This window comes from Pelodiscus sinensis, chromosome 23, assembly GCF_052426305.1.
Source record: "Pelodiscus sinensis isolate ZL-2025 chromosome 23, ASM5242630v1, whole genome shotgun sequence".
Classification (NCBI taxonomy): domain Eukaryota; kingdom Metazoa; phylum Chordata; order Testudines; family Trionychidae; genus Pelodiscus; species Pelodiscus sinensis.
Window position 1 is genome coordinate 15,767,098 of NC_143074.1, and position 20,245 is coordinate 15,787,342.

The following is a 20,245-nucleotide window of genomic DNA, read 5'->3' on the forward strand; positions in this document are numbered from 1 at the left end:
TAAAGCACTATTCCAAAACATCCCTTACTCCTTGTGGAATGAGGTTCACAGGGACATCAGAATAGCGAGCCCAAAATAACAGACTTGCTGTGAAGACACAGGACAGCTATTTCAGTATACTTTGGTATCTTGAAATAGTGTTGCAGTGTAGACATATTGCATGGCTAATTTCCCCAACTCTGCTTTCACTTGTTGCTTCTGATGGTTGTCCATTGAATGCTGGAGCTGGTTAAGACTAAGCCTGAGCTGAGCACTCCAGCTCTTCTTTAGGAATTCAGCCAGCTGGTTTGTAATGGCCAACTTCTATAAAAACAATTATCTCCTACCTTAGTTTTTTCAGAGAGCAAAAACTCAGGCTTTCAAACAAGTCTGAAGGAGAAATGTGGATATTTAGCTTTATCTTACTCACTGTAAACATCAAAAGGTTAAACTGGCCACAATTCAAGTGCACAACATCCAACATGTGAAGTCAATTACAGGCAGTCCCCGGGTTACGTACAAATAGGGACTATAGGTTTGTTCTTAAGTTGAATTTGTATGTAAGTCGGAACTGGCTCCAGATTCAGCTGCTGCCACTGAAACTGACCAGGGGCTGACTACAGGAAGCCGGAGGCAGAGTTGCTCTGCCCCCAGCTTCCTGGAATCAGCCTGATCAGTTTCAACAGCTGCTGAATCTGGAGCCTGGGACAGAATAGCTGGGGCGCTGCCCGGTAGGTTCCCACAGGACCAACCCGGCAGCACCCCAGCTGCTCTACCCGAGGCGTCCCGCAACAAAAGCCTGCTGGGGGGGGGGGCGCACTAGCGGCGGCTTTGCTCGGGTGTCCCTGGTCTGCTGGGGGGGTCCAGCGGCTTTGCTCGTTTGAAGCTTTTCTCGCCCCGGAGGACACAGGTGGCGACCCGCCGCCCGTGAGCTCCGGGGCGAGAAAAGCCCCGTTCGTAAATGCGGATCCGACATAAGTTGGATCAGCGTAAGTCAGGGACTGCCTGTATTTAATAGGCAGTTAGAGCTGGACTTAGTATCCTGTGCATAAGATAGTGCTTCTGTTTGTTATCAGGGTCTCTCTCATATTCATAGCAAGGGAGAGAACAGTAAAGCAAATTGCTGCTCTTGTCATTATGTGTACTCCTAAGTGCAACTATGAGCCTCTGATATGTTTTTTAAAGGGTATGTTTACAATGGATTTTATTCTTTTTTGCTGTCTTACACGTACGAGCTCTCTGAGCCAAAGAACAACTCCTCCAAGACACAGAAAAAGCAGTTCTCTTCCTGGCTGCTGAGAGTGAAATAGCCTATGTTATCTCCTCATCCAGATTCCAAAGAATAGAAGCAGAAACATTGGAACTTCAGAGTACTCAGCACAAAGCCAGCAGTCCCTGTGTAGGCCATATACCCACTGATTTAATGGAGAGATTTGCCAGGATAAGGACTGCAAAAAAAAATTGGTCCCCATTTTTTAATTTGTAACCAAAAATTGTCTCTTATTGTTTTCAGTGGTTAATAAAAAGTGAGGTCAAATAGAGACCGATCTTTCAGGCTTCTCTGTGGGCTTATTGCCAGTCTCATTTAGAGTTCTATCCAGCTGCAAGGGTGATTTTACTGTATGTTCTGCAAACTCCTTAGGAAAGTAAAGAGGCAAGACATTCACACCCTGCTTGTTTTTCCATCTCTCTCATTATTAATGTGTGTGCACGTGTGTAGGGACTTTTGGAGCGGCTAATTGAATTCACCCTTGTGAAAATGTTAACAAATTGTAAATGACCTTTTATACAAATTTAGAAGTCAAGAATTTGCTGTTAAATATACGTCCCTCCTCTGCCATTAGCATTTATGCAGAAACCACAATTAAAAAATAACAAAAAGCCCAGCGGCCCTCTTTCCTAATTAGCTGCAGAAGTCAACGCTTGTGAGTGTGGTTAAGTGCCTCAATTACTTCCCCCTCCTCTTGACTGTCCTTGTTAGAACAGACAGGTCTGCTGGCCAAAGGGGAACAATTAAAGCAAGCGAAAGGCAGGCGGCGTGCAGGGGGATGGCTGGGCTTTGCCTACCTCCCAAGCAAGGGCCATAGCTGTAATCATGCCCCAGATTCCTGCTGGGCTATACAGAGAGACAAATTAATAGGGGATGGATAGCTAGTTCTAGCTCACCCATAAAGGAAGGGTGGGGAGACAGCCTAATAATACAGCTACTGTGGGCAGCATTTGCCGGTGCTGTGCACCTGTCCAGCCAGCATGGTAGAAAGCATTTGCTCTTTCCTATTATTTAGATTGTGGTGGTGGAACCGACACACTTTCTGGGTGTGGTCCACTGTCCCATCTAGTGACACTGAGACCACTTACACAGAGGAAGAATGAGTTTCCTCTATAGCCTTAGCTGAGAGGCAGCTGGTTTTTAGCTCAAGTAGTAGAGACCTGTGTACTAAGCTTGAGAGGTCCCACGCTTGGTTTCGTCTGTCCACACTACAGTAGCGCCTAGGCCTCACTCAGGACCCCATTATGCTAGGAGCTGTACAGACCCACAGCACGTCTGTGGCCAAAAACATTATGAAATGTAGTCGTTACGCTGTGACAGCTGTCAATGTCAGATCACCTTTTTACAGCTGCGTGTCCAGGCAGTTAGCCAATGTCTGTCTGTCTGTCCCTTCCCTTCCCCGTTTCCTAATTTCAGAGCTGTTATCCCAGGGGCACCATTCATCTGAAGTAGTGGGTTGTGCCCACGAAAGCTTGATACCATCTACATTTTTTGTTAGTCTCTAAGGTGCTGCAGGACCATTTGTTATTTTTTCGTTTTTTTAGTTAGAGCGTGTCTACACAGCAAAGTTATTTCAGAATAATGGCCTTTATTCTGAAATAACTATGCAAGTGTCTACACAGCAATTCCGTTATTCTGAAATAATTTTGAAATAACGGTCGGCTTATCTCGACTTCTGCAAACCTCATTCTACGAAGAATAACACCTATACCGAAATAGCTATTTCGAAATAAGGCGTGTGTAGACTCCTCACTATAGCTATTTCAAAATAGCCCCTCACCAGGACCATTCTAAGTTATTCCTCCGAGGGCGCTAAATTGAGATAGCACATCTACATAAAGGAAGCCTGTTTGGGACTAATTTTGAGACTTCCCTGCAGTGTAGATGTGCTATTTCAAAATAAGCTATTTCAGAATAACTATTCCAGAATAGCTTAGTCCATAATCATAGAATCATAGAATAATAGGACTGGAAGGGACCTCGAGAGGTCATCGAGTCCAGCCCCCCACCCTCAAGGCAGGATCAAGCTCCGTCTACACCATCCCTGACAGATGTCTATCTAACCTGTTCTTAAATATCTCCAGAGAGGGAGATTCCACCACCTCCCTTGGCAATTTATTCCAATATTTGACCACCCTGACAGTTAGGAATTTTTTCCTAATGTCCAATCTAAACCTCCCCTGCTGCACTTTAAGCCCATTACTCCTTGTCCTGTCCTCAGAAACCAAGAGGAACAAATTTTCTCCTTCCTCCTTGTGACACCCTTTTAGATATTTGAAAACCGCTATCATGTCCCCCCTTAATCTTCTTTTTTCCAAACTAAACAAGCCCAGTTCATGAAGCCTGGCTTCATAGGTCATGTTCTCTAAACCTTTAATCATTCTTGTCGCTCTTCTCTGTACCCTTTCCAATTTCTCCACATCTTTCTTGAAATGTGGCACCCAGAACTGGACACAGTACTCCAGCTGAGGCCTAACTAGTGCAGAGTAGAGCGGCAGAATGACTTCACGAGTTTTGCTTACAACACACCTGTTGATACAACCTAAAATCATATTTGCTTTTTTTGCAACAGCATCACACTGTTGACTCATATTCAACTTGTGGTCCACTATGACCCCTAGATCCCTTTCCGCCATGCTCCTTCCTAGACAGTCCCTTCCCATCTTGTATGTATGGAACTGATTGTTCCTTCCTAAGTGGAGCACTTTGCATTTCTCTTTATTAAACCTCATCCTGTTTACCTCTGACCATTTCTCTAACTTGCTAAGGTCATTTTGAATTATGTCCCTATCCTCCAAAGAAGTTGCAACCCCACCCAGTTTGGTATCATCTGCAAACTTAATAAGCGTACTCTCTATCCCAATATCTACATCATTGATGAAGATATTGAACAGTACGGGTCCCAAAACAGACCCTTGAGGAACTCCACTTGTTATCCCTTTCCAGCAGGATTTAGAACCGTTAACAACAACTCTCTGACTATGGTTATCCAGCCAATTATGCACCCACCTTATCGTGGCCCTATCTAAGTTATATTTGCCTAGTTTATCAATAAGAATATCATGCGAGACCGTATCAAATGCCTTACTAAAGTCTAGGTATATGACATCCACCGCTTCTCCCTTATCCACAAGGCTCGTTATCTTATCAAAGAAATAATAATAACCGTGCAGTGTAGATGTAGCCCTACAGATAACACGGCTACCCCCTGAAATCCAGTGGTGAGAATAAAGTTCCATCTCTATTCAGAAAAGGAAAAAATGGAACGAGGAGAACATAAAGCTCCATTTGCTTAAGACAATCTGCTGCTGGGTATCTCCATGCTAAGGAAACTTTTGCTTTAGGGAGTTCCGGAAAATTACTTGGATTTCCAGATGAGAAATCTGCATGGTAGAAGAGTTCCCCAGTTAATATTCTGAAGCCATCTACAGATCACATGTCTCTGATCAGTTAATGGGTGCACAGAGATGAGTTCAGTAGGGAGATTTTCAGTGGATATCCATAGAGGTGATGATAACAATAATAATGAGGATAAAGAAGTGAATCCAGGCATCTTGCTAAAAGGTCATTCTGTCAATGTATTACTTTCTGTTCCATTGGGAGGAGCTGCTACTGCTCTGTAGTGCTACCCTGGCAGCCATACTAGAAGTGCAGAGACTGATATTTAAGCCAGTCTGTTCCTATTGTGGGCCTGCAGTAGCTGCAGTACTAGTTGCATCGTTGTGAGCATGGCATGGTCATGGCTGGTGTGATTCAGCAAGCTTTTAACATGGCATCTCCCAGCACAGAACTATACTGTGATTGTTTCCCCCAAAACAAACTGCCAGCATCAACGTGGAGGATAACGCCATCCATCTCAATGCAATGCAAACAAACTCCTCCTGCAGCAAGGAAATGTCCAAGGAAAGGCAACAGTGAAAGGCTTATATCCACACACGGGTGGAGGGAGAGGTTTGCAAAAATTTGGGGGGTACCCAGAATGCCCAGAGCCTGCACCCTTTCTCCACCCAAACTCCCTCTCCCTCCACCTGCCTATGGCTCTGGGAGGGAGTTTATGTGAGGGTGGGATGCGAGCTATGGGAGGGAATCTGGTTGCTCGGGGCAGGCTCTGAGCTAGGGCAGGGATGTAAGAGTGGGTGAGGAGTACAGGCTCTGGGAGAGAATTTGGGGGAAGGTGTGGGAAGGAGTTGGTAGTGCAAGTTCTGGGAAGTTGGTGCAGTGCAAGGGGCGAAGGTATAGCACTTACCTGGCTCCCCACCCCCTCTTGCAGTGGCCTCTAGGCTAGGGGGCTGGAGGGGTCTCCATTTGTTGTTGCCTGCAGGCATTGTACTTACAGATCCCAGTGGCTGCAGGGGTACTTAGGACAGGGGTAGCATGCGGAGACACCTCCCCCTGGGGCTGCAGGGCGATGGCAGGGACCCCTGGGCCCTTTTAAATCACCTGGGGGCAGCCGGTGGGGCCAGGGAATGCAGTGAGGGGGGAGAACATGGGAACAGCAGCAGATAGGGCCAGAGGAGAGACCCAGCCCTGAACATAATTGGAGCAGAGCCCTCAGGCCCATATAACTTGCCACCCATCTGTCCACATTTACTGTCTTGTAGTACTTTACTTAAAAAAATAATGAAAAAACCCCACTGCCACCACTACCACCGAAAGCAGGAAGCTAAACAAAAAATAAAAGCCTGGCCAATAAAAATAAGACTTCAGTCTTCTAAGACTATCTCCAAAGGCAGCGAGAAATTCAGAGTTCCTGATATCAGCAGGAACCAAATTCCACAAGGTGGGAGCAGCATTGAGAAAATGGCTCCATTGGGCGCCTACTAATAAGATTAACGGCAGCCTCAGGTCAGAAAATTGCAAGAAGTGGGGTTAAGAATAAACAGCTGGAACATTTGGGGTGTACAAGGGGCCAAATGTTAACAGTAAAAGATCTTCATGTAAACAGTGATAGAAATGTAGCCGTGTTAGTCTGGGGTAGCTGAAGCAAAATGCAGGACAATGTAGCACTTTAAAGACTAACAAGATGGTTTATTAGATGATGAGCTTTCGTGGGCCAGACCCACTTCCTCAGATCAAATAGTGGAAGAAAATAGTCACAACCATATATACCAAAGGATACAATTAAAAAAAATGAACACATATGAAAAGGACAAATCACATTTCAGAACAGGAGGGGGATGCAGGGGGGGGAAGGAAGGAAGGTAAGTGTCTGTGAATTGATATTAGAGGTGGGGAGAGTGGGATGTCTGTGAGCTAATGGTATTCGAGGTGATAATTGGGGAAGCTATCTTGCTAATGGGTAAGATAGTTTGAGTGTTTGTTCATTTCTTCCCGGAGAGTGTCGAATTGATTGTTACCAGAAGACAGCACATACTCTAGGCAGGAGTTATATAGGGTCCTGAAGAAGCTCTAATGTAACACATATGGAACAAGTGGAATCACCACTGTTTGGAGACATGAGCTTAGGGATAGGTTTAGCCTCAACTCTTATCTTTGGCTTTGGTTTTATCAAGCCTGTCCCCTTGGGACTGAATTTTCAGAAAAATCTGAAAATCGGTGAGTGCATTACAAGACATTCTGCACAACATATGCATTAAAAAAATCCCTGCGTTTGTACTTGCCAAGTCTGCGTTCATAGCAATGTTTGGAAATATGGCCTTTACTGTGATCTTTGCTAATTGGACTGTTCCTTCTGTAGAGGAAGGAAATGCTTTGCTCAATTCTAAAGGAAAAAGGAACTGGTTTGAAATAGATTTTTCCAATGAGTGTCAAGCTTGGAAAATCTATGCATGCACTAAACTGCAGCAGTCCATTCATGTGAAGAAGTGGGTTGTGCCCAGGAAAGCTCATGATACCATCTATATGCTTTGTTAGTCTTTAAGGTGCTGCTAGACTATTTGTTGTTGTTTAAGTTTTTACAGCAGGTCAGCTCTGACAAACCAACACAAACCCAAAATGATAGGACTGGACCTGCATTTTTTGCCTACCCCTGTTGTCCTAATGGCATCTAAGCAGGACATGGTTTTATGTAACTTTTAAGTGCTACAACTGTCATCCCTTAATCTAAGTTTACATGGCTTTTGTGCCTTTCATTCCTTGTCCTCCTAAATCAGTTGTACTGAAGGGAAGATTATGAACAACAGCAGCAACACAGTCTCACAAAAGAACTCCACTAAAACTCAATTTACTCTCACAGAATGTGTTCTGTACACATTTCCACTCTAAAAAATATTAATTAATTAAGCCCTTGGGAAGGTGAGTGATGCTATAAATCTAATCTAGTTGTATGGTGCCATTATGGTCTATAGCGGGGTGGGGAACCTATGGATCCAGCACCTCTCTTACTTGAATCCAGCCTGCAGCTTTCCCCCACAGTGGGGCGAGCTGGTGCTTGCAACCCCATAGCAAGTCTCTGAGCCTTGGTGTCCCCTCGGTGGGGCTGGAGTGCAAGTGCCGGCTTGCCCTGTTGCTGGAGGAAGCCCCAAGCCTCAGTGCCCCAAGTTCAGTATGAGAATTAGGGTCTTTTATTTCTTCTTACTTAGGGTGGCTCCTGACTGATTTTTCTGTGCATCAGTGGCCTCCAACTGAAAAAAGGTTCCCCGCCTCTGGTCTGTAGTGTAATTTCATGTAGGGCTAGGTCCTGCTCACATGACAGCCCCATTTGACACGAACAGTTTTTGCAATAGGCCAGAACAGATGCACCTTAAATATGGGTGAATCCAGTGGCAAAATCTATCATTCTGCTCTCCCTGACCATTTATCTTGTTATCAGTGGGCAACCTGTAATGTAGAAGGAGTATACTGAAGTTCAGATCTACCTGGACAATACAAGGGATGGGCTTTGCCCTAACTGTTTATATTGGATCTGCTATTGACTTACACAAGCACAGAAAAACATCTACAAGTATGGCTTTTGCAGCAGGAATCGAACCACTTAGGTCTTAAAAAATTCCTCCCGAGCAGAATCCTTGTTACCAACTTTTTGCCAAATGTGATTTAAAAAAAAAATGGCCGGTATTTAAATCTTCAAAAATAAGTTTGGGGAAAATGGACACAACCTCGACTACAGTGATGGCTCTGCCTGGTGCCACTCTCAGCGTCAAGTATTGTGGGTAGATTTAATTTTCATCTTAACAAAATAGCTGTCTCCAGCGGAAGGCGCATCAAGAGCTAAATGAGGACCCGTCTTGAGCTGAATCACATTGAACAGACCTCTGCGCTGTCATTGATTTTCTGGGAAGAAAAAAAATGCCTCTGGCTACTAAACCAAATTAGTAGTCACTGATGACCAATTATTTTGCCCCACTGTGAACGGAGAGGCGTACTAAAATTCCAGTTTGTCAGACCCAAGGCTCCCTTCTCAAACACCTTTCAACAAGCGTGTACCAAAAGTCCCTCAGAAGGTTCTGACGGCTTCCTATTTTCTGCAAGTTCTCATTCTCCACAAAGTTTTAATGAGCTACAGATATGAGGATGGCCTGCCGTAAAAGGATCCCTTCTAATCTCGGTAGAGCACTATTTGGTGGAACACATGGATCCTAGCTGTCAGGATTTATACACACATACACAAAAAGTGTCAGACTAATATTTGCAAATTATAATTACCATTTCTCTTGCATGTCCCCAGTGCCTTCATTTTAGTTAAATCCCGGCTCGGTGGTATCCGTTGCAAAGCACTGAAGGATTGCATTGAGTGGAATAGATTTAACTAGTTTGTAGCCCATTTAAGGTCTACACCATTTTATTTTAACGTGGTTAATACTTTATTATACTTAGCATTATTTTTACAGTAAAAAAGAACCCATTAAAAGGCTGAAAGTTTCTTTTCCAAAAGATTTCTGGCAGGAGTCTACCACATTGTATAACCAAGTTAGCAGGAGCCTGTCATTTCTATTGGATGTTGTTATAAATCCTGTCTCTTGAAAATAATTTAGCAGAAGAGACTATTAAAGACCCAGAAAATGTTCCCAAGGATAGTAGTTTTGAAAATGTGCATAAATAAATTTTTAAACTATTTAGGAAACGTCAACGTTAGAAATGGCTCAGACAACGTGACTATAAATGGAAGAGATGGGGTCCCCCCCGCCCCACGGCTATAAATAATTTGTTACATCATATCAAAACTTTTCGCTCCTTTCCTTCATGTGGCAGGGCCCTTGTGCCAAAACAAAGACGATCTCAATGGCTGTGAAGGAGCTTTGTTTTAATCCATAATAAATGTTTTAACTGGCTGCTCCCTGTCTTCTCCCGCCCCCACAAGCATCTGCAAAACAACAACAAAAGTCTGCCTGATTTAGAACCATGGCATCTGTTTCCAGACATTTAGGCAGGGCCACAGAAAGAGAAACTCGAAACACAAGCTTGACCCCTCTCCTTAAGAAGCACAGATGTGCGAGTGACTTTCCCTTTTGGTCTGTCTCAGGGGAGAATTACTGCATTGTGCCAAATCCTGGGCCCATTGACATCAATGGCAAAACTCCAGTCAACTTCAGTGGAACCAGGATTTGACCCACAAAGAGTGGATTTCCCTCTAATGAGTTTTTGGTTAAAGTTATCGTCACAGAACTATTCTTTTTCCCCGACCCCCTGCATTAGCTCATAGAGGATCTTGGAAAAATGAGGTGGAGCCCCCACAATGAGAATATACAGTAAGCCCCTGCTCTAGCCAAGCTCCTGAGCATGAGTAACTTTGAACATAGGAGCCATCCCACTGAGGACTTAAGAGTCACACGTGTGCGTAAGAGCCTTGTTGGCTCAGGACCTCAGTGTGATGAATCACAAGAGGGAAGGGTCTGTGAAGAAGAGGATCAAACTCAAATCCATCTTGCAGCCACTAAGTTCCACACAGTGAAATAGTCACCACAGTGAAACAGGTCTCTGCTGCCAAATGAAGCGCCAAAATTGAATACCTCCCATACACCGTCAGTGGTGGCTCGTCAATACAGGCAAACTAGGCAGTCGCCTAGGGCACCAAGATAAACAGTCGTTGAGGGCTTTGGAGGCGGGGGCACCGATCGTGCATTTCGCCAAGGGCACCAGTTGCCGACAGCTCATCTAGGGCCGCTCCTGCACACCATTACCCCTTATGTTCCCCATGCAAGTGAAATTAGTGCCTGTAAAAGGTGCAGTCTTGACAGCCTTGGAGATTGAAACCTGCAGTTTCTTGATAACACATATAGTAGCGGTATGGGCAGCATAGTCTTTCTCCTACCCTCACCATTGTGCTTCGACCCTAGGCTGGTTTTCATATCCAGGCTGAGAGGAGCTGAATGTTCAGTGGGAAAGCACCCCTGGTCCATGGGGTTGGGCAGTGATGTCACACAGCAGCGATCCTTATGAACAATTAATGCAGGGAAGGAAGTGCGCTCAGCCAGAAAGATGGTGGCCATGAAGTGATGTGCCAGAGGGAGTAGATTAGATGGGTCATTGTGCCATCCTGGTTTGATCATTTCTATGTTCCCCATGTTTATTTTTCTGCACGCTGGCAAGCCAACGTGACCCGTGGTGCTTTCTGTTCCCCTGCCCATCCTTTTGTCATACTGGCGTATGGGATTAGCAGTTTCCTGACGACACAATGCGCAAGCACCACACCAGTGGGGCAGCGGTTTGCACAATGCCATCAAACCAGTAAACCACGGGTGATCAGCCAAGCAGCAAACAAGTTAATGTGAGTGGCTTCGTGTTGTATTTTTGCCAGGACTAAACAAATGTCTCCAGATAAACAGTTACTAAACCAGGCTGTCAAACTTAAGTTCCTGCTCAAGAGTTGCCAATTTTCACACTCCCCTGTGAATAACAGTGCTGTGCACTTTACACAATCAGAGCTCAGTGGTGCATTTTCTTTTGGTAAATCATTTTCGTATCTAATTTTCCCAGCTCCCTGATCAGAATACAGACTCAAATCAGAGGCAGAAAAGGAAACGAAGGGACAAGTCAGTGTAATCTTTTGTCTCATGGTATCCCCTTGCTAGCCAGCTGGTGAATGGTTAGAGTCAGCAGCTGGTTTGTAAGCAAATGCTTGAAAAGACCGACCCCGGCAGCATGTGATCTATGAAATAGTAGATTTGTACAAAGATGTCTCTTCTCATACAAATGGCCTCTGGGGGTGTATATTGCTAGATTGGGCATCCAGTATCATTAGAAAACATGACCATAGATTAGGCTGTTCTGAGGCATGTGGCGTGCAATAATTAAGTAATAAAAGTCACCGCAGGGGTGAAGGAAACAGAAACCGAAGAGTTACTATTTGCATATGCACTGCTGGCATTCTTCTGCACTACTACAAGATTCTCCAAGCACGAGTGGCGTTTAGAAGCTGGTTGCTACTGATCTCAGTCCTGCTGAAAGCTTAGAAGCACAAGAAGGAAGTGGTTTTGTGTACCAGAGGATATGCTCTCTCCACAGCAGACCATCTCCGACAATAAGAGGATATAGTGGCAGCCAGGAATGCTAGCCATTTGTGGTAGTTTAGTGGTGTTAATGCTACCTAGCACTTAGCCTGGGTTCTTAGGGAAGAGAAGCATTCCTGTTGTCATAGTGGCGACTAAGGTATATGTTACAGGTGTAGCAGAGCAGGATGTCTGGTGGCTACGTATTGTTATAGGCTGCTGCTGCTGCAATGGAAGAACTCATCAGAAGGGTATGTGGAGAGGAGGATTTATAAAAACATTAAGACTGATATCCCTTCACTTACTCATCACTCAGGATTTGTAGTTACACATTTGCTGCTGGAACAAATATCATAGACTCATAGGACTGGAAGGGACCTCAAGACAGGGGCGGATATACGGCAGGGCGAACGGGGTGGCCGCCCCGGGCCCCGCGCTTCAGAAAGCCCCGTGCATGCTCCGTGGTGCCGCTGTGCATGCACCGTGGCAAAGGGGGGCCCCGCGGAATTATGCTGCCCAGGGCCCCGCAAAACGGTCATCTGCCCCTGTCTCGAGAGGTCATCGAGTCCAGTCCCCTGCACTCCTGACAGGAATAAGCATGATCTAGACCATCTCTGATAGGCGTTTGTCTGACCTACTCTTTTAAAATCTCCAATGATGTCTGGTGTAGCTGAAGCAAAATACAGGACTATGTAGCACTTTAAAGACTAACAAGATGGTTTATTAGATGATGAGCTTTCGTGGGCCAGACCCACTTCCTCAGATCAAATAGTGGAAGAAAATAGTCATAACCATATATACCAAAGGATACAATTTGGTATATATGGTTGTGACTATTTTCTTCCACTACTTGATCTGAGGAAGTGGGTCTGGCCCACGAAAGCTCATCACCGAATAAACCATCTTGTTAGTCTTTAAAGTGCTACATCGTCCTGTATTTTGCTTCAATTAAAATAAGTGTACAGCTAGACTGTGATACCTCCAGTATCCCCAAAAAATTCCACCATGTCCAGGGAACACATTTGTTCTTCTGCTTTTTTTTTTTTTTTTTTTTTTGCGCAGAAGAGCAAACACGCTCATTCGGAAGCCCCTGTATTCCTCATTCTAGGAGGAAGAATGGGGCTTCCAAAAGAGGGGTTTTTTTTCCCAACATTTGGCCCAGTTTAGACAGGCCAAATGTTGGAAAAGCCTTTTCTGACACAAAGAACCTGAAAAACGTATGCATTTTGCGGACCTTTTTCCGACAAAAAACATGTAGTCTAGCCGTACCCTAAGAGGGTATGTCTACACTACAAAGTTAATTCGAACTAACGGACATTAGTTCGAATTAACTTTCATAGGCGCTACACTAGCGCTCCGCTAGTTTGAACTTAATTCGAACTAGCGGAGCGCTTAGTTCGAAGTAGGTAAACCTCATTCCACGAGGACTAAGCCTAGTTCGAACTTACTAGTTCGAATTAAGGGGTGTGTAGCCCCTTAATTCGAACTAGTGGGAGGCTAGCCCTCCCCAGCTTTCCCTGGTGGCTACTCTGGCCAACACCAGGGAAATTCGTATGCCCCCCTCCCGGCCCCGGACCCCTTAAAGGGGCACGGGCTGGCTACGGTGCCCTTGCCAGGTGCAAGCCTGCCAGCACCCAGCTAGCAGACCCTGCACCTGGCACGGCTCGAGCCAGCCACCCGATGCCCCCCAGCCCTCCCCCTCTTCCCGAGACCAGGCTGGCGGCTCCCGGGAGCTTGCCCAGGACCGCAAGAGGCGGGCACCCGCCTGGTCTAGTGCGGACATCGTGGACCTTGTCCACGACCTCTGCACTAGGCACAGGAAAGTGGCCATCTAGGGCAGGAGAGCTGCCAGCCTGGCCACCCAGGAGCAGGTGTGCTTGAAAATCAAGGTGGTCCACTGAGACCTCCGACCCTGAGCCCTGAGCTTACAATGGCCGTCCTCGGTCAGACCAAAGGTCCATCTAGCCCAGTAGCCTGTCTGCCGACAGCGGCCAACCCTAGGGACCCTGGAGGGGATGGACTGAAGACAGTGACCAAGCCATTTGTCTTGTGCCATCCCTCTCCAGCCTTCCACAAACCTTGGGCAGGGACACCACTCCTACCCCCTGGCTAAGACTACTCCATGGACCCAACCTCCATCACTTTATCTCACTTCTCTTTAAACTCTGTTCTAGTTCTAGCCTTCACAGCTTCCTGCAGCAAGGAGTTCCACAGGTTAACTATTTGCTTTGTCAAGAACAACTTTCTGTTACTAGTTTGAAGCCTGCTACCCATTCCTTTCCTTTGGTGTCCTCTAGTCCTTCTATTATGGGAACTAATGAAGAACTTTTCTGTATGCACCCTCTCCACCCCACTCATGCTTTTATAGACCTCTATCATATCCCCCCTCCGTCTCCTCTTTTCTAAGCTGAAAAGTCCCAGTCTCTTTAGCCTCTCTTCATATGGGACCTGTTCCAAACCCCTCATCATTGTAGTTGCCCTCCCCTCTCCCACCCTCTCTCTTCCCCTCTCCCACCTCCTTTTCCCAGTCTCCCCCAGTTTTGTTCAATAAAGAGAGATTCTATTTTTGAACACAATTGTCCTTTATTTTGTACATCAGGAAAGGGGTCTAGGGAGGGGTAAGTGGAAGGAGGTGAGGGAGGAATAGGGTACGAGCTTCCGATGGGGAGGACTGGGGTGGCTCTGCGGGCTTCTGGGGGTGGAACCTCTCCTGCAGCCCCCCGATTGCCCCCTCTCCCCAGATGGCAGCCTGCGGCAAGTGCAGCCGGTCTGATGGCCGAGTGCTGTGATGTGCCCAGTGTGGGTACTCCGGGCAATCCAATCCAGGACTGCTTTGCAAGCAGGGCACCCCTGAGAACTGTCTGTCCGGGGTGGGGGTCGGGTCCCTTTAAGCACAGCCCTCGGCTAGCCTGAGACAGCAGCTCCATGCTCTAAGTCCTCATCTGATGCCCTGCCAGCACTGCTTCCGGCCATCCTTAACCCCGGTTCAGGGTCCACTTAGGGTGTGTCTAGACTACAGGGTTTTGTCGACAAAACTATATCTGCGTCCACACTACCGCTGAGTTCTGTCGACATAACGTCGACAGAACTCAGCAGTTTTGTCGACGCTGGTAAACCTCATTTTACGAGGCATAACACCTTCTGTCGACAGAGTTTCTGTCGACAGAAGGTGTTATTGCATGTAAACTGTCCTTTGCATCCACAGTACCGTGTCGACAAAGCAGCTTGCTTTGTCGACAGAACTCAATGTAGTCTAGACGCTCTTTGTCGACAGAAGTTTTGTCGACAGAAGCCTGTAGTCTAGACGTACCCTTAATGTGGACATGCTAGTTCGAATTAGCAAAACGCTAATTCGAACTAGTTTTTTAGTCTGGATGCGTTAGTTCGAATTAGCTTAGTTCGAATTAACTAATTCGAATTAAGTTAGTTCGAATTAGCGCTGTAGTGTAGACATACCCAGAGAGAGGATCTCCTCCCCCCAATGTAGTTGTTTTTCATGAAGGGAGGAGAAGGTTAAAAAAAAGAAAAAAAAGCCCACCACCCAAAAAAACAAAAGGCAAAACCAAACACTAAAAGAGCACCTACGGGTACTAGGAATCCGGGTGTGAGCCGATACAAGGCCTAGGATAGGATTCATGGCAGGGAGTGGCTTCTTTGCCATCATTAGGAACATTAAAACAGAGACTGGAGGTTTGTCTAAAAGAGCTGTGCTACCTCAGACTGCAATTAAAATCAGGGAAGCCCCGTCTTCTGTTACACCGGAGCTCAGACCAGATGATCACAGTGGTCATTTTGGGCCTTGGTGTCTGTGAATCTTTGTGGGGCTTGTGTGAGGAGTCGGGGCTGCTCTGTGTTCCGATTGCCAGGACAGAGATCAGTGAAGTTGGCAACCCTATTGGGAAAGCATGTGGAAGCTCTGGCTGTGCCAAGACAGTGCACCCAGCAGCAAAGCCAGCAGCTTTCTGGGCATCAGCAGTGCAGGTGCAGCTCTGCCCAAATAATCGTTTTTCCCTGAGCTGTCCAAAATGGATGCCCCAAGTCCGGAAGGCTGGAATATGTTGTGTCTAAGTCTAAACTGGGTCCCACAGGGATGTGTCATGCAAGGCGCTGCTCGATTCTTCCATCCTACTAGGCATCTTTGCAGCTGGAAATCAAGCAGTCCCCTAGTGTGCAGAAAGGCACATTTGGCATTTGGAGTGTGGTGGATGCACAAGGGAAGCTAACCGTATGTTGCACAGTTTTCTCCAGCACATATGCTACCTAGGGCACTTAGTGCTGTGTGAGCCTACGTGGTGCCATTTCTTTCTGCAGCAGGGCCCTCTCCTCACACCAGATTTCTGTATTCCCAACAGAAATGGTATAGCCACAGCATTCCCCCAGTCGCATTTTCTATCCTCGCTAGGCAAACCAAAGTCTTTTTTCGAGGGACCAAATGAGGGTATTTAGGGGGTGCATTGGCCCGCTGTGACATTCTCTTTTGAACATGTTATAGGCCTTCCACTCCCTTCTTCGACCTTCTCCAGCACAGATACAAGGAGGTGTGGATGGAGCAACAGAGAGCAATAGTCGTGGCCCAGCAAGTGGACAAGAAAAAGGTAACAGCACTTTGGATGTAGTATCCCTCATTTCCTGTCCTAGACTTATGTAGGATTGCTGCCCTCTGTTAAACCACTGCTTTGTTCCTCCCCAGAGTTAGAAACATTTCAGTAGTGGGTGAGATAACACTGGCTAGAGGGCTCAGGCCTTGTTTACCCCCATTCCCTAAGAAGGGTGTGTCTACACAGCACCCTAAACTCAAAATAAGATACACAATTTGCATAGCACAAATTGTGTATCTTATTCCAATTCTATTTCGTCTACATGTCACCAAATTTCAAAATAATGCACTATTTTGAAACATCTCTTAACCCTCATGCAATGAGGGTTACAGGGATGCCGAAATAGCATGCCTGTTATTTCAAAAAAATATTTTGAAATAACGGGTGGGCGGCATGTTACGATGCAGAGTAACTATTTTGGGATACCTCTGGTATCCTGAAATAGTCGTGCAGTGTAGACGTACCCGAAGGAGGGCTTTAGGGATACACCTCTGCCCCTACTTGGTCTGAAAGGTTCCATGGTTGAACCTGCATGGCTCCTACAGAACAATTTCATGTTGACAATGCATGAAAGTGTCCCCCCACCCCCCACACACACACACACATCCCCTTTTTATTTTTATAAATACCCGTGGGATTCTTCAGGGCAAAAGGCAGTGCCCTAAATGTCAGTTACTGTAAGATCAATGGTAAGTTTAGAGGGAACTTTGGTTCCCTGGCTGCTAATAGCACAATCAAAACAAAGCAAAAAGATCTTAAAATACTGTATTTTCTGTAGCAAAGCATTTTCCTTCTACAGAAGTGTCGGCATTTCTCTTTTACTCCTCTCCTTTAAAGTCAGCTTGGCTTCAGCTAGCAGGTATCTAGGGCATTGTTCTGTGTCAGCATACACCACCATAGTTATCTCGTGCAAATCTCAAGAATTGTACAAATGAGTGTATGTATTAAGGGACAGCCGGGTAGATTTTAAGAAGAATTTAGGCACTTCATGAGCTAGACTTTTAATGGGATTTTCAAAAGCCTCTTGGCACCTAACTCCCAAGGACAGAATAGGAATTAGACATCTAACCTACCTAGGCAGTTTTGAGAATCCTACTAGGCATCAGTCTGCATCTGTAGATACCTACATAGCTTTAAAAATCTAGCCCTCAGTTCCCACTCTGATTGAAAACCATCAGATCAATTAAAGAGAACGGGCTTGATTGTCATGAACAGGAAGACCCCTTTTTTACCACTGCCATGTGAAGCAACTTTTTTGTAAGTGACAATGGGTCCCAAGTCTTCTGATGTTCAGGAGTTTTAGTCAAGTGTCCTCCAAGGAATTTTATCTTCACCCAGGGAGACCCCATGAAAGATCTCACAACGTCGCCCCAGAGATGGGCCCCCATGACCATCCTAACATAGGTTCCAACATGCATTCAAATGAGGCAAGGCCCCAGCTCTGATGTAGGCATTGCTTGTCTGTCTCCAGCAGTCAGAGTAGTAGTTAGAGCGTGAAACACGGTGCCATTATATGCAGCAATGTTGTAATAACATTTAAAAGCAGCCAATGACTGGTTTATTAGTTAATGGCTCAAGAAAGAGTTGAGTTAATATGGTAATGACCAATTTCAGTGGTATTATTGCCATTACCAAGTATGTTTTATAGTTGAAGTGCAAGAATACAGTGTTTTTAATTAGCAGCTATTTTATGGCTGCACTGTTGGAAAACACATTGCCACCTGATCTATTAATGACTGATTATTTTTTAATCATGGGGCGAGATTATTGTGTTTTCCTCCATTTTATCAAGAGTTCCTGAAATCTGCAGGCATCTCCTATTGAATTAAGGGAGGCAAACCTACATAAGAGACTGCACTCGAGTGATACAGAAGCCCAAGTTTCACCATATAACCCAAAACATTCACATAATCTGTAGCACCTTGTGTGAGACATCTCCCATGTGCTACAAGCTAAGCATGGTCAGGCTAATGTATAACTTGAATGGGCAACAGTCACAAAACATCCTGGAAGACGGACTTTCAAGTAGGAATAAGAGATCCTCCGGAAAAGGGTTTATTTTCCGGAGAATCACGTCTAGACTGGTGCTTTTCTCCGGCTTATCCCCAAGCTGGAAAAAAGCGGCAGCCATGTTAATGCGAATGCCGTGGGGGATATTTAAATCCCCTGCGGATTTGCCTATTCCAAAGTGTCTAATCTGCATCCCTTTTCCGGAAAAGGGGTGCAGTGTAGACACAGCCTTCTAGTATGGAGAACAGGGCTCTGTGCTGGACCTTTTGTGATGGAGTTTAAAATATGTGTCTTGACTTTTGGTCCCTAAGAATCTCAGCCATTTTTGCAAGAATAGGCCCATTAACCTTAATGCCCTGCTCAAATCAGAACTATATTATCGGCTTATCTAAAATCCATCTGCAATTCAGCTAACTATGGATAATTCTCTTCTTCCTCTTTGGAACAGCTGCCCCGCTTCACTCCAGAAGTGGTTGCAATATGGGAAACCATGCTACTGTGTACAGGCTATCCTCACTAAAAGTCCAATGTATGTTCCAAAAAACTTGGACTTACAGTGAAACAACGTAAAGCGAGGAATTTTTTTCCCCGCGGCTGACTTCCATTTGCACAAATTGTTTTGTTTTTCCGTGCGACTTCTGGGTAGGGAATGAGTGGACTTATAATGCATCAGTTCCTACAAATGTCAATGACTTTTGTGTGGAATGGGTGTATATTGGGGCAACTTATAGTGGGGACACCCTGTACTATTATCAGCTTTGTTGGATACTGAGGTTTTCCTGAGCAAAAATGTTCTTTGCATAAATGGTAGCTAGAGTTTAAAAGTTAATATGAGAAGATGACCCAGATCAATTAAATAGGAGTCTCCCCTTTGCCAAAAGGCTGACTCAATTCAGTGGAGTAGGCTTGTTCCTAGGTGCTTTTTCCCTACATCTGATTTCTCTTTAGTTGCAGAAAAGGAAAGTCTACGAAACTCGGACCTCGCTTCTCAGGAAACAACCACCCCCTGTGAAATTGGACTCGCTTTGGCACATGCCCCACTTTCAGAAGGTATGATGGGACTTGTGCATACAGACACATACCCTGTTTAACAGAATACAACAGTGCACTTGGTGTTGTACAAAGCAAGCAATGAAGACAGCCCTTGTCTTGACAGTCTTGCAATCTAAAGCCCCAGTTTTGCAAACACTAACATGCAGTGTTCTCTAAACTGTGGGGCAGCACAGATTCACAGGTGATTAATCAGCCCTGCCCAGTCAGAGGCTCAGGGCTCTGATTGTCTGGGCAGGACTGATAAGTCACCTATGAAACTTAGAGGGAACATGGTTACATGTATTTAATGTTGAGCATATGAAATGCCCCATTGACTTCAGCTGTACCACTTACATGCTTAAAGTTAAGAATAGTGATAGAAATGTAGCCTTGTTAGTCTGGTGTAGCTGAAATGAAAAACAAGACTATGTAGCACTTTATCTTGTTAGTCTTTAAAGTGCTACATAGTCCTGTTTTTTGTTAAAGTTAAGAATGTGAGAGTTTGCAGCACTGGGGCCTAGAAGACATACAGAGGAGACAGCTGAAGGAGGGAAGTGACCTGGAAGTTCCTACTATTCGTTTGCCAAATTCTTGTGAGCACATTCAACAGCTTTGCCAGATTAGAAATGTGTCTTTTCCCGCCTCACTCTTAATACTAGTCAGCTTCTTTATTCCTCATTAATAGCTGAACTTCAAACCTATTCCCGAAATAAGCAAGCAATACTGTACCGAAAACGGGCATGTGCAAAGCATGCCATCTTGCTGCTTTGCTCTATAAATAATTCACGTCATGCTGGGTTCATTTGGCTCAAGAAGTGTTGTTATCCTGAGAATTACTGGTTTCCAGAAAGTTTGTGCTCTTGGTAGGTCTCTAAACTGTCTGATTGACAATAGTCTCCTTGAGATTGAATGAAGCGTCTATTGAGGTTTACAGAAACACATGACACGTACCTAATTTGATCCAGATA

The 20,245-nt window shown here is 45.3% G+C and overlaps 1 protein-coding gene and 1 long non-coding RNA gene across 3 annotated transcripts in view; one reads left to right on the forward strand and one right to left on the reverse strand.

Annotated features, from left to right (window-relative positions):
* CFAP77 (cilia and flagella associated protein 77) overlaps positions 1-20,245 on the forward strand; it is a 127,297-nt gene that overhangs the window by 91,031 nt on the left and 16,021 nt on the right. Inside the window, exons 4-5 of the mRNA XM_075905745.2 lie at positions 16,130-16,232; positions 19,194-19,295. Of these exons, the coding sequence (XP_075761860.1) occupies positions 16,130-16,232; positions 19,194-19,295 (205 nt within the window). The remainder of the gene's footprint in view (positions 1-16,129; positions 16,233-19,193; positions 19,296-20,245) is intronic.
* The window catches only part of LOC142819347 (uncharacterized), a 72,887-nt gene that overhangs the window by 34,831 nt on the left and 17,811 nt on the right, over positions 1-20,245 (reverse strand). The gene's annotated exons all lie outside the window — the stretch shown is intronic.